At 29.8% G+C, this 12,832-nt stretch overlaps 1 protein-coding gene across 1 annotated transcript; it reads right to left on the minus strand.

Annotated features, from left to right (window-relative positions):
• Window positions 1–931: 931 nt before the first annotated feature.
• LOC100819366 (protein root UVB sensitive 5) lies at window positions 932–7,456 on the minus strand. Its single transcript, XM_003530233.5, has 15 exons — window positions 7,140–7,456; window positions 6,654–6,713; window positions 5,958–6,112; window positions 5,735–5,835; window positions 5,209–5,267; window positions 5,020–5,066; window positions 4,865–4,943; window positions 4,701–4,773; window positions 4,351–4,440; window positions 3,363–3,422; window positions 3,158–3,271; window positions 2,629–2,689; window positions 2,426–2,544; window positions 2,210–2,302; window positions 932–1,547 (listed from the first exon to the last, which is right to left on the minus strand). The coding sequence occupies exons 1-15, from the start codon at window positions 7,292–7,294 to the stop codon at window positions 1,314–1,316; spliced, it is 1,500 nt and encodes a 499-aa protein (XP_003530281.2). The 5' UTR covers window positions 7,295–7,456; the 3' UTR covers window positions 932–1,313.
• Between the last annotated feature and the right edge of the window lie 5,376 nt (window positions 7,457–12,832).

Genomic DNA, 12,832 nt, shown 5'->3' on the forward strand with positions numbered 1-12,832 from the left:
GTAAAAGTCACCTAACTTATAATAAATAATAATTTGTGATTAAATAATAATATAAAATAATTTTACGCTGTTAATACATAACTATTTTTCTCTATTTAAATTGCATTACACTACAATTAAGCTTTGGAAGTGGATGTGTGCATCTATCATCATATTCTCATGAAAGAGCTAAGCATTGAAGTGTAAGCTAGCTATTTAGGAATCTTTCCGCATAAGGGCACTTATCCATGGGAGAAGATGTATTTTATACTTCATCATATCAATTTTGTGTAATGATAGTAAAGGATCACAAGCCAGAAAAGTTGTCAACTACAAGGATTTGGGTTTAAAAGGAAGGAATGAATTAATATGAAGAGCAATAATTGGCATATAATAACTTCAACTGAAAACATAAAAACTTTAGTTAAATTACTCATTTGGTCCCTATAGTTTCATAATTTTTATTTTTTTAGTCCCTATAGTTTATATTTTTATTCTCTTTTAGTTCCTATAATTTTGAAAGTGATCTTTTTAGTCCTAGTTTCATGATTTTTACTTTTTTAATCGTTTTCAAATTAGAGAAACTAAAACAAAATTAAAATAAATAATAGGAACTAAAAAGAACACTTTTAAACAATAGTGACTAAAAGAGAATTAAAATGTAAATCATAGGAACTAAAAAGATCACTTTCAAACTATAGAGACTAAAAAAATAAGAATCATGAAACTATAGGAACCAAATGAGTAATTTAACCTAACTTCAACTACTGAAAACATAGAAACTCTAGTTCTTTACCTCTAAAGTACGACAGCTCCACAAGCACCTGCATAATTAAAGGCATCACATATATGGTTAAATGGTACCACATGCACAAGCCAACCATGAAGCTAGACTTTAACACTATAGGGCAATTAATTTGATTAAAACAGCATTAATGTCTCTCTAAAAAGGTAAAGAAATGAACATTTTTATGATCAACAAATTGTACACCCACAAAAGTCCTGAATACCAAGCATGAAAAAATTTCCCCCCACAAAATTACATACAAGAAAGACTTTAAACAAAATTGAGAACAATTTTTTTACAATAGGATCCTCAGAAAGTAGAAAGCAGTATCAAAGCCAGTATTTGGTATTTAATGAGTTAGGACTATAAGCCAATTGGCCACCATAAATTTTGTGTCTCCCTTTGTTGAATATCTACATGTGAAAATAGATATCTTGCTCTGAATGCTTGCAAAACTGCTTACAGAATTTACAATTTGGTAGATCACATTTTATGAGGTCATATCATTTTGCACTACCCAACATTCTCAGCTTCACCATTTTAGAATTTAGAGAGAATTGGTATTGTCATCAATGAAGATTTCTTTGGGAACCTTCAAATTTAATTGCTGGGTATCCCATTCTGCATCTTTCAACTTTTGAATGAAATCCTCAAACTTTTCTTCCAATTCCATTAGGCTAGTAGCAATTTGATCACGAACATTATCATCGCTATCCCAGTTCTCACTTAGCCAGAAACTCTGCCACACACTTCGCAATACCGATACATTTGTAGCTCCAACCTGCAGTGTGATTATCAATGAGAAGGTACAGTAAACCTATCAACCTCAAAACACAGGCACTCCTAAATTCCATGATAATCCTAAAACTCCCATCTCCAAAACACCTTACCAATCATCAGTGAGAAACAACATTTCCTAAGACTGCTACTTTGGTTCAATTCCTCAAGTTGCTGCTTCTTCAATTTCTTGTACTTTTTCTTCATGGCATTAATGTTTTTTCCCTGTTTGTTTACAACCTCATTAGTGTTGCCAAGTCAGTCCTTGAGGTGGAAGCTGCTCATTTTTTTCTTGAAAATAATTCCGTCCTCTTTGGAAAATTGAAGCAGCATCAACTTGAGGAATCAAAGACAATGCAGCAGATACATGTCCACTCATACAATAGCTCTTTTGAACTAGAAGCATGGACAAAAAACAGGAGAGCTTACCTTGTGCAAAAATTCAACTTTTAGTTAAAAGAATGGTGGTGACCAGGATCAAACTCCTAACCACTTGGTGATAAAACTCCAAACCACTTGGTCAAAGAGTACATAATACACTATGAATGACCTACTACCTCAAAAGTGGCTTAAGTTGCTGGGTGAAAGATCATGAATGGTTTTTACATCTAGCAGTCAAATCAGAATTGTCTTTCAGTTAATTATCATACGGGAATTATAGCATACCTTGAAAGAAACATAAAATCTCAAATCTTCTGTCTGTTGATTCACCATAAGAATATATTTCTCACTTGCATATAATTTTATAAGTGCCTCCACCTGTTCCATTATAAAATAATTATACAATTTCCAGATAGCTTTATTTGAACAATAGAGAAAGTAATTATAAACCTCTTGCTTTAATTCATAAAATTGTGACAATGGCAGCAATAGAACCTATACCATAAAATAAGATCTCTCCACACCATCCATTTTCTCCAAGGGCAAGCCAAAAATTATTTTTGGCTTCATGAATTGAGACCAGGCTAATATATTTTCTTCTCTGTTGCAATCGGTGCATCCTGAAATAAATCCATTTAGCAAATTGAACATCATTGAAGGGAAATAACTCATACAGCATAGCACTGAATTTGTCTAAATGTAACCTGGAACAGTGGAGTGTAACACATGTGATTTTACCAGTATGCGAGCACGCTTTATATTTATCTGTAAAAAGAGTTACACAAAAGAAAAATAAATAAACAAATCAAATCATTAGGACAAATATTGGTGGATTTCATCCCCTATACTTTGAAGGAAATAGAAGGGATGCATCTGTAAAATTGTTCTTTTTGTTCCCAAGTATGTGGGCCTTATACATGAGAAATATATGGAATGCAACTCTGTTTTGAAAGAAAAAAAACACAAAACAGTATCCCTGCTGATCAGCATGGGTTCCAAATCCATGCATTATCTTTCCAATAATTTTCCCCTCTTGCTATCATTCTTACGTAAATGAACCACAAAGCAAGGAAAAAGGACAAAGAATAATCATTATTAATGACATTATAAGTCAATATCTTCACTTCGCCCAAAAAGAGAGAGACAAACTCAGATTTGAAATGCCTTTCTACCAGCATGCATACAAATTTATTTGCATTAGATTTCATATTTGATTGTGCACTACATGCTTACTGTGTTAAACTGGAGAACTGAAAGTGATTCATAACGTAGCCAAAGATGCAGTAGTCGCATACTCAACCAAGTTAACGAAATTACACCATATGATTTTACAAGGCCAGGTGTATCCTGCAATAAAAAGTTAAAAGAATGTATAGTTCCAACTAACAGTGTTTTGGTAACAAGTAATAAAGCCATCCAGAAAATTTATGTATTTTACCAGAATCAATATGCCTAAAGAAAGGCCAACCAGTTGAGCAACCACTTCCCAAACTTCTTCCTGAGAAATTTAGATGAAACAATTATATGAGGAAAACCCTTTACATTTTCCAGTGGTATATCAGAGAATAACCGGCATATATAGCAAGCCTTTATAAAAGATTTCTAAAAGTCAAATGAAGTCAAGATGTTCAACCTAAAGGGAACTTGTTAATGACAATTGGTGAATCAAGACACAACTGTTGAGTGAATAACATTTGTATAGACCAGTTCACTCGTAAGAACATATTAAAAGCTTAGGCATAACCTGGCCAGGCATATGTAACTAAGAAATAAAAAGAGAGATCACAAGCATCTAGTATTAATATTTAGTAGTGATTTTATCATAAAGATTATGTATATTGAAGGCTTCTTAGCATTAGTATAATATCAGCTTAAGGTCAATGACTGGTGGAGGTCTTTGCTTTATTTGGTCAACTTTAGTATATTCTTTGTATCAGACTCTTATATGCTGGATAAGTGGATAGTGGAATTTCTTGTGCTACAGCTCAGTTTTCCATTAATGAAATTCCTTTTGCCTATAAAAAAAAGGGTCAATGACTGCATCCCAGTGCCTACATCCTCAGGTAAGGCCCATAACTTATATATTACCCATCAGGTCAGTGGATCAATTCCTACCGAATAGCCTTATTCAAGTTTTTGGATGGAATTAAGAAGGTATTGTGAATTATGAAAAAAAACAAGCCTCCACCATTTCTTTAATACAGAGAGCAACACAGACAGAATCTTTCTTGATAAGAGAAACATACATTCATGGATAGGAGAGTTAAAAATTAAAACTAATGGTTTAAAGCATGAAAATAACAAATATCAATGCAGTTTTCATAAAACTCGAGGCTTCATAGATATATAATCACAAGAAAATACTATTACCATTTACCAGAAATCACACATTTCTACTCTAAAATAAGTTTCTGAAGTGAGTATACCTTTGCAGCTACCTCTCCTAGATTTCCTGAAATTGCAAAGTGGTTTTGAATCACACGAAAAGAAGGATCTTTTAGCCCTCTTGCTACAGCCTGTGCGAATGCCAAACACAGAAAACTATACAATCATATATAAATCGACTATTAAGCCATCCATGTGACATTCATCCGAAGTTAATAGAAGGAAAAAGGTCGCCAGAAAATGTCATTCATCCGAAGTTAATCATTATTCATTCAATGTTATTTTAAATCATTCCATATCTTTGAAAGATTAGCTAATAATCATCTATATGCAGTAACTGAAAAAAAGATATAGTGGTTCTTTATTAGAGTAAAGATGCATAATAAGCTACCTTGGTAAGATTTCCAAGAGATGCCAAAGGAAGGAAATAGGCAGGATATAGTTGGGTTGTCAGATCAAAAATGCTGCATGAGATGTCAGAAGTGTAAGAGGTCTCTCTAGAGCCCGATTTTATTTGCATATTTCCAATGGGGAAACAAGGCATACTACACAGACCTTCCAGCACTGCCAATGAAGTCCGCATACATTCTCCATTGCTTGGGATCATCATCAAAAAGGCTTCCAAATCTCCCACCTGAAAAAGCAGCAACAGTCAGCTAAAAAGAAGTTTCATCTTCTGCTTCCTTCAGCTTACTTCATGATTGCCATACCAATGAATAAGCGTCCAACAGCTCCAATGCCATCCTTTGAGACCCACCTAAAGTTATAAAGCATACAATCAATCTCATAAAAATCAAATTAACAAATAATGGCAGCATGAAAGTATTTAAGATATTAATATGTGCATATAAATGCGGTAGTTGTTTACAAAAGCATAGGCTCTAAAATTTTTGAGCCACCTGATGGCAGCAGCTGAAGCAGCTGCTGTGGTTCCAGTGAAAGAGCCAATACCAACAGCCTGTAGTTAAGTAGAAAATTTGACACAAAAGACAGAAGCACAATCATCATTCCTCGCATTCATGTAGTAGACAAATAGTTTTAAATAGAAGATGACACTGTTATGGAGCACATATAATTGCACAAAACTTCGCATCCCAATCACATAGAAACAAGAAGTAAAAGTTTTTATTAAAAAATTTAAAGGAACAGAGATAACTTGTAAAGAAGATGGCTATAAACATACATCAGGAAACTTTAATCAATATCAGAAAATGTATTTGAGTATCAAGTAGATGACAGAACTATCTCTAATGATTTCCAAGATTTGACTTTAAGCCTCAATGACATACACAACGAGGCTCTGTGAACTAACTATAAATTTCAACACTAGACATGCCAAATGCACAAGAATCATATAACTTACCAAATATTCCCAGTGAAAAGATCCTTGAGAAAAAATCAGCAGTTTGAGCAAGATTGACGTACCTTTAGAAGACTTGAAGTGACTAGGGTGTGACAGATCCATCCAGTCACATTGGTAGGGAACTGTAATAACATGTAATCCAAGTAATCATCTGAAACTGATCCTGCATCATGACAGAGAAAGTTAAGTAAACAAATGGTTTCCTCTAACTATACATATTCACTGAAGCAAAAACTCCAGAAGTTTCTCTATGAAACATCCACTAAAGTTTTTTATGTTAATCACCAGGAAAGCCTGCTGGTAGAACAAAATCTTTTATTATCTCTGGAAGCCAGGATAGGCTTTCATCAGAGGAATGCAAATCCTGGAACCTGTTTGGCGTAGACCTATCCTCCTCAACAAGAAAGGCTTGCAACTGTGAATCATCACCTAATACATATCTGCTCATAAGAGGCCAAAAAGGGGAAAAGTCATTGTTGAAGCCTGATTTTGAGAAAACATCCATTGTAAAATTTATGTAATTGAGCAAATGATGATAACAAAAAAGTACAAGGGTTGCTAGAATATTCCCAGGAACTAGTAAGCACAGACTACTATTTCCTTTTTGTTCATAATTGATGCAAGCATAGTTTTTTTTAAATCGGAAAATTTTAGTTGTAAGTTGTTGGTATTTTGTTAGCGGGAGGAATCGAACTCACAACCTTTTCCTCTTCCTCCTTTCTACTTTTACCTCCAAGTCAATCTTATAACTCCTAATGTAGGCATAGTAATTGTATCTATCAAAGCAATTAGATTTAGTATTTCATTTACTTTTCTAATGAAGTAATAATCAATTAGATTGTGTATTAGCATTCCATGATCCCCAACTTCACAACAACTAGTAATAACACAGAAACCTTCATGAATGTACACTAAAAGATTTTTTTTTTTTTTAAAAAAAAAAAGGAAAGGACCCAAATTTTGGTATAGTTTAGCAAAAACCTCTTAGCAGTACCATTGCTATATCTCTCCACCAATATCACCCGCGATGAAACTTGACCTCTGAAACAACACAAGAAAATGAAAGAGTTTATTGAGACAGTGAAGCAAACCAGAGTCAAGAGCTAGGTTTGATCAAGTCAAGTGAACGCTTAAATTTTTTCTTTTTTAAATTCATGTTTTTCTTCTCTACCACAGATAAATTATCCAAATTTTGTTGATTGAAAATTGAAATAGGACAATGTAATCAAATGCTTCATCAACTTGTAAAAATTTCCCTTTCCCCAAGATAATTACACTATTTTCTTCTCTACAATAGATAAGTTATCTAGTATCTACATTCCCTTATCCTTCATAAACTAATATACTTTTTTGGTGAAATGAAAAAAAAAAAGACTAAAAAAATGATTTTTTTTCCCAAGAAAAATCCACCCTTTGAAGTTTCCTTAGCAAAACAAAACAACCAAACAAAAAGTATCAGAATCAGACCCCCCATTATCAGCACCATCTTCATCTTTGAAACTGGAATGCTCAGAAGAGCATAGAAATTGAAACCCACGAGGCCTAACTCTCTTCATCTTCTCCATCTTCATTGAATAATTGAATGCACTTGAAACAAATGAAAATTGCAAGGTGTGAGACATTGGTAAAAAAATAAAAATAAAAAAACAGCAAACTTCCAAGGTTCTTAATTCTTATGCTTGGATTGTGAAAAGGTTGCAAAGTTTGAAGAGATTGGTTCCTTGCTTCTATGCTGAAAGCCTGACACAGTTATCAGTTATCTCCAAAAACCGAAAGAGAAGAACGAGCCACGATTCGGGTCCGGTCGGTTCTTAATTTCTCACCCGAATTCATATTTGACCCGAAAAGATATTTTGAATAGGCTCATTTTTAGTTTTGGGCTTAACGGATAGTCCGGCCCATAATTTTATGGACCAGACTCCAGGAATCTGATAAGAACTTTATATATTTATTTATTTATTCTAAACACATTAATCTCGTTGGTGTTAAAATATTAGTATATCAAAATAGTAAATAAACATTAATTTGTTTTTATTGAAATAACGTAACCTTGAACCCACGTTGATCCTGTTTCATGATTTCACGGACTCCCACTTCTTCTCTTGTATCTGACATCTTCCATTGCCTGTGGGGCTTTTGTGTGATTCATGTGTGTTTGTGAATTGATTTTTACAATTTTCAACATTAATTTATGAATTTTCTTCAAGGAATCATGCATTCTAATTGATATTATATTAATATTTTTGTAGGTCTTTTTTGGATTCTTCCTCTTAATATATTTGGTTGCCATCCATATACATATTACACTTTTTGAATAGTCAAACAAGCATCTCCATACAAACTATATTCTAAGCTAATGATAACAGTGCTGACCAATAATTTCATTACTCCTTTTTGTTACATACGGAGTATATTTTTTAAGGAAGCACTTATATAGCACGTAAAAGGTTCTCTTGAATTGAATGTTGGTAAATTAATTGTTGCAATTAATGCCTTCTTCACCCACTAAATTTGTAAAAGTTACTACTAATAAAACATGTTGTAGTACTCTTCTCCTTTTCTTTGTTTGAGAGGCATTTATTTCAAGTTATGGAATAAGATTCTCGGAAACGTGGATTTTGGAAAATCATATTTTTTGGTTCCATACGAGTTTCATAAAATGTAAAATTATATTTTTTTGTCCTCTAATTTGTCTTTAATTTTGATTTTGGTCTCCTTCTAAAATTATTGTTGTCATTGGGTTTTTTATTGGATGATGACGGTCAGATATCATGTTCTGATTGCCCAATGACAACAATAATTCATATCTTCCATGCATTCGACATTCAATCAAAATATGACACGTGACAATCATCATTTAATAAGAACGTGACACGTGACAGTCAATATTCCTTTGTAACAGTCAACGTCCAATTCTGAATTGGGGAATCAAGATTGCGTAATTAGATAAAATAGGAAGACAAAATTCACCAATAATTTTAAAGAAGGACCAAAATCGAAATTGAAGATAAATTAGATACCAAAAATGTAATTTTGCCTTCATAAAAAGGATCTTATCAACATGTTGAACTAAAGTGAAGAAGTTTGAAGTGATCTATTGGTAGACCTGTTAATTTTGGCTATAGTAGCAAGTTGTGTTAACCAGCTATTTTAAATAAATAAAAATGAAAATATAATACTATGTTGTCATATGGAGGGGTATATTATATGATGGTATATTAGATAAATAAATAACGTTGGATTTATGAATAAAAGATTGGATGGTTAGGATCTTTTACATGTGTGGATTTGCAAACTCATTCTAGAAAAAATGGAGGCTAACATTGCACCACACTACCACTGAGATTGTCGATAGTAGTAGCAAACAAAACTGTCACCGTTTAGTCATAGATTTATTCACAAAATTTGCAAATTTGTTCCGACAGTTGCAAATCTGGTCACAACATTCACTTGTCTGGTCGTGGCGGTCGCAAATCTTTGCCGTGGGGGATTTGATGAAGAACTTGAGCCTTGCATGTTGGTGAAAAATATGTATAATGAAGATTTGATTCATTATGTTATCAATTTTAGTAAAAAAAATATTTTTTATTTTGTTATTATATTTATTATTTTATTAAATTGTTAATTTGACAAATCTTTAATTAAAATTAGAAGTTTGTTATCATGATAGAGATTATGATGATAAAAAACAAGTCTTTTATAATTTTAATCTAAATTATTTTTTATCATAAGTTTATTGTGAATAAGACATTAATAATTCAGATAATAATGATTTTTATTGGATAAAAATTAATAGATTTTTTCATTTATTAAACTACATATATAGATGATGTACATGTAGATGTCATGTTGAACTGACTTAATTAAGAATTTTTAATAGTTAATATTTTCTTGATATGTCAATAGGATACTTTCATGAAGAAATATATTAGTTTTAATTTTTTTTTAACTTGAGATTATTATAGTATTTAACAAGTTATTTGTTATATTTTAATTTTGGACATTTAATGTCTTAGGACACAAATTGGATGAATATTAGATATAATTAAATACTTGTAGAATTAATAATTAATCAAGAATCTATCAATTCTAGGTAGTGAGTTTAAGCTCTATGATAGAAGTAAGACATTGGTCAAAACAATTGAATCAAAGAAGAAAAGAGTTTCTTAAGTCATTTCTTGAAGGTAAAAGTTATTATATCTTATTATCTAAACGTTAAGAAATGTTGTTAGACGCCTACTTAGATTAGTAAATTAATCAAATTAATTTTCTACCGATTTAGTATTGAACTTATAGGGTCACACATAAATGAGTTTTTCAATCTTTGTAAAAAAAACTAATTTATTTAATAATTAAATTAAAAAATTTAATTTAATCAAATAAATATTTTAGTGGAATATTATTATATTTTGTGCTAACACCAAGAATATAAATAATATGAAAAGGAGTATTATTTTATAATTATGGAAGTTGTCCATAAAATAAGAATAATATTCTATTGTTACATACCAGAATCAAATCATGTGATTAATTATTGTAATTAGTCATGTGATTAATTGTGAATTATTTTTATCTTATATCATGAAACTCCTTAAAATAAAAGATATAAGATAATTTTTATTTTTATAAAGATAAATAGATATGAAATTATTTTAAATAAAATTTTTTTCTTTGTAAAATGTCCAACTCCATATCTCTTTAGCGTTGTAAAAGAAGTATCTATCCAGGCAAAGTGCACTATACACAAACTAGAAGAATTCAAACATAGGTTTAGACCTGAGAAATAAAAAGAAGATTTGTTCTTTAGAGTTTCACTCATTGAAGAATTGATAACACGAGTTTCAAGGTGGATATACTTAGAGTTTTCACATTATTAAAGAAAAAATTTGTTACTTAAAAATGCACATCCGATTACACAAACCTATTTTTTTTTCTAGTTAGTATTGTTGTATATCTTTAAATACAAAATAAATCATAATTTTCCTCAGCAAGTTTGAGAACACTTTTATATAACTATCATGACATTCCACTTGAATTTGTCTAATAGAAAATTTCATAATTGTTTGGCTTCCTATTCCCATGAGAAAGAAGGGTGGGTATTTGGATTCCTACATAAATGAAAGTTATTTTTTACAATAACTATATATCTTTACTTCATTATCCTATATTTTGTTGTTTTACTTTTATTTTTTTATTAAATATTTTTTTAAAAATTACTATTATAATAAACATGTTCATATCATAATATCCTCAAAGATAATATTCCTAAAAATGTGATTCTTGAAAAGAAAATTTCATTCGTTGAAACAAATTCCCCCTTAAAACTAATGCTGCGTAGTATAGAATCATTCAGATTTTTTATGGCTTGAAATACTTTGTAATTTGTATTATCTGAATAGGTTGTCTTGTCTATTATTGTTGCATGTATGTATTTTGGTATAAAGTTAATAAATATATGATACTTGATTTTCGCATCCAAATGAAGGATGAAACTAAAGCTTCTTAAAGTATATTTAATGGGGTTCTTAAATTAGGGGTCTTGAGCTCAAGACTCACTTATCCATCATATCTATCAGTATTTTTGTTTAAGAGTCGCTGTAGGTTGGATTCTAGAGAAAAAAATTTCAAAAAAACTCATATTATTCAAAAAAATATATTTTTTTCAAGTAAAATCCAATAACCTAAATTAGATTCTACAATTAAAGCAAAAAAATAATAAATTTTTTTACATCCTATGTAGTATTATGAGACAAAAAAATGATTTAAAAATTTAAAATGGATTATTTCAATGAGAATGTTGTTGGATAGGCTTATGTGCTTATAACACGTTCTTATGTACTACTTCTCCCTAGGATGAAGACAATGAAACACCTAGATTAACAAACATTAAAATGAATGATGATTGTATTTGAATGAAGTTATGCTTGTTAGGATCCTTTCACTTAATATTTAATAGTATTTCATTAAAATTGTATTCCCTTTTCATTTAAAGTTTTATTATTTTTTATCATTTTTCCTCTTAAGTTAAATATAAATACTAAGCCTTCTTTATTTATTAAATATAAAATTAATTTTCAACCCCTTTAATATTAATGTATAATGTTACCTCAATATTTTGACTCGAATTTAATTTATTTAATTATTATTATTATAATTAAGTACCTTAATTTTTAATTTTTATAATAAACAATTTCATTATTTTTTCTATTAAAACTCCTAAATTATCATTTATGTCCCATTTTTTCTTAATTAAATCCATTAAATATTTTTAAACTCTTTTTCACTAAAATTTTGAATTCACCAATCAAAACATTGTAAATTATATACAAAAGCAAATATGTTTATAAAAATAAGATTTTAAAAACAATTTTTTATATAAATAAAAATGATATAAAACATTTATGAATATTAAATTACTGAGATATATATATATATATATATATATATATATATATATATATATATATAGATAGATAATATAATTTTTTACATATATTTTAAATATTTATATACACAAGTATTAACATATATATCTGTATAACTTTAAAAACATATTAAGAATTACAATAATATAAAAAAAATATGAATCATAAACTTAACGTACATTCGTACAAGACAAGTTATTTTACAATACGATACTCATGGAATGAATGAATGATTGGCTTCAGGTTATATTATAAAATTAATTTTTTTATTGTTCTATTATAGAATTAATATTAATAATGGTAATCTAAATGAAAAAATATAAATAAATTTAACACATGGAGGTTTCCATAGCTTTCTAAATTTATTGGCGTCACATTGTTAAATATTTAATGGACCCTAAAAGTAAAAGGAGTACTTTAGGACCGTGGAACCAAATGTCTGGCATCAATCAATACGGAAGCAGAACTTCGATTTTTTTTTTTAAATAGTTAATTTTATCTTTGATGTGTAATCGGTTAATAAATGAGTTTATAAGAATTAAAATATAAAATTTTAGTCTTTAAAATTATAAGTAATGTCACAAATATATCATTGACTTCAGTCTTGTCAACGTGGATCGTGTATATTTGTCATAATATTTTTATTTTATTTTTCGACTTTTCATTTCGTTGATAAATAATCTATGAAAGATGAAAATGTAAAATATAATCCTTAAATATATAAAAAATACGACG

Source organism: Glycine max, chromosome 7 (genome assembly GCF_000004515.6).
Source record: "Glycine max cultivar Williams 82 chromosome 7, Glycine_max_v4.0, whole genome shotgun sequence".
Taxonomy (NCBI): Eukaryota; Viridiplantae; Streptophyta; class Magnoliopsida; order Fabales; family Fabaceae; genus Glycine; species Glycine max.

What these genes read in the sequence shown, in the direction of transcription:
- LOC100819366 (XM_003530233.5), bottom strand. Translation starts at nt 7,294, where the DNA reads ATGTCTCACACCTTGCAATTTTCATTTGTTTCAAGTGCATTCAATTAT. An exon ending in GCTTCAGCTGCTGCCATCAG is followed by an intron (nt 5,067 to 5,208) that starts GTGGCTCAAAAA and finishes TTATAACTTTAG; the next exon opens with GTGGGTCTCAAAGGATGGCA. An exon ending in TGGAGAGATCTTATTTTATG is followed by an intron (nt 2,303 to 2,425) that starts GTATAGGTTCTA and finishes ATAATGGAACAG; the next exon opens with GTGGAGGCACTTATAAAATT.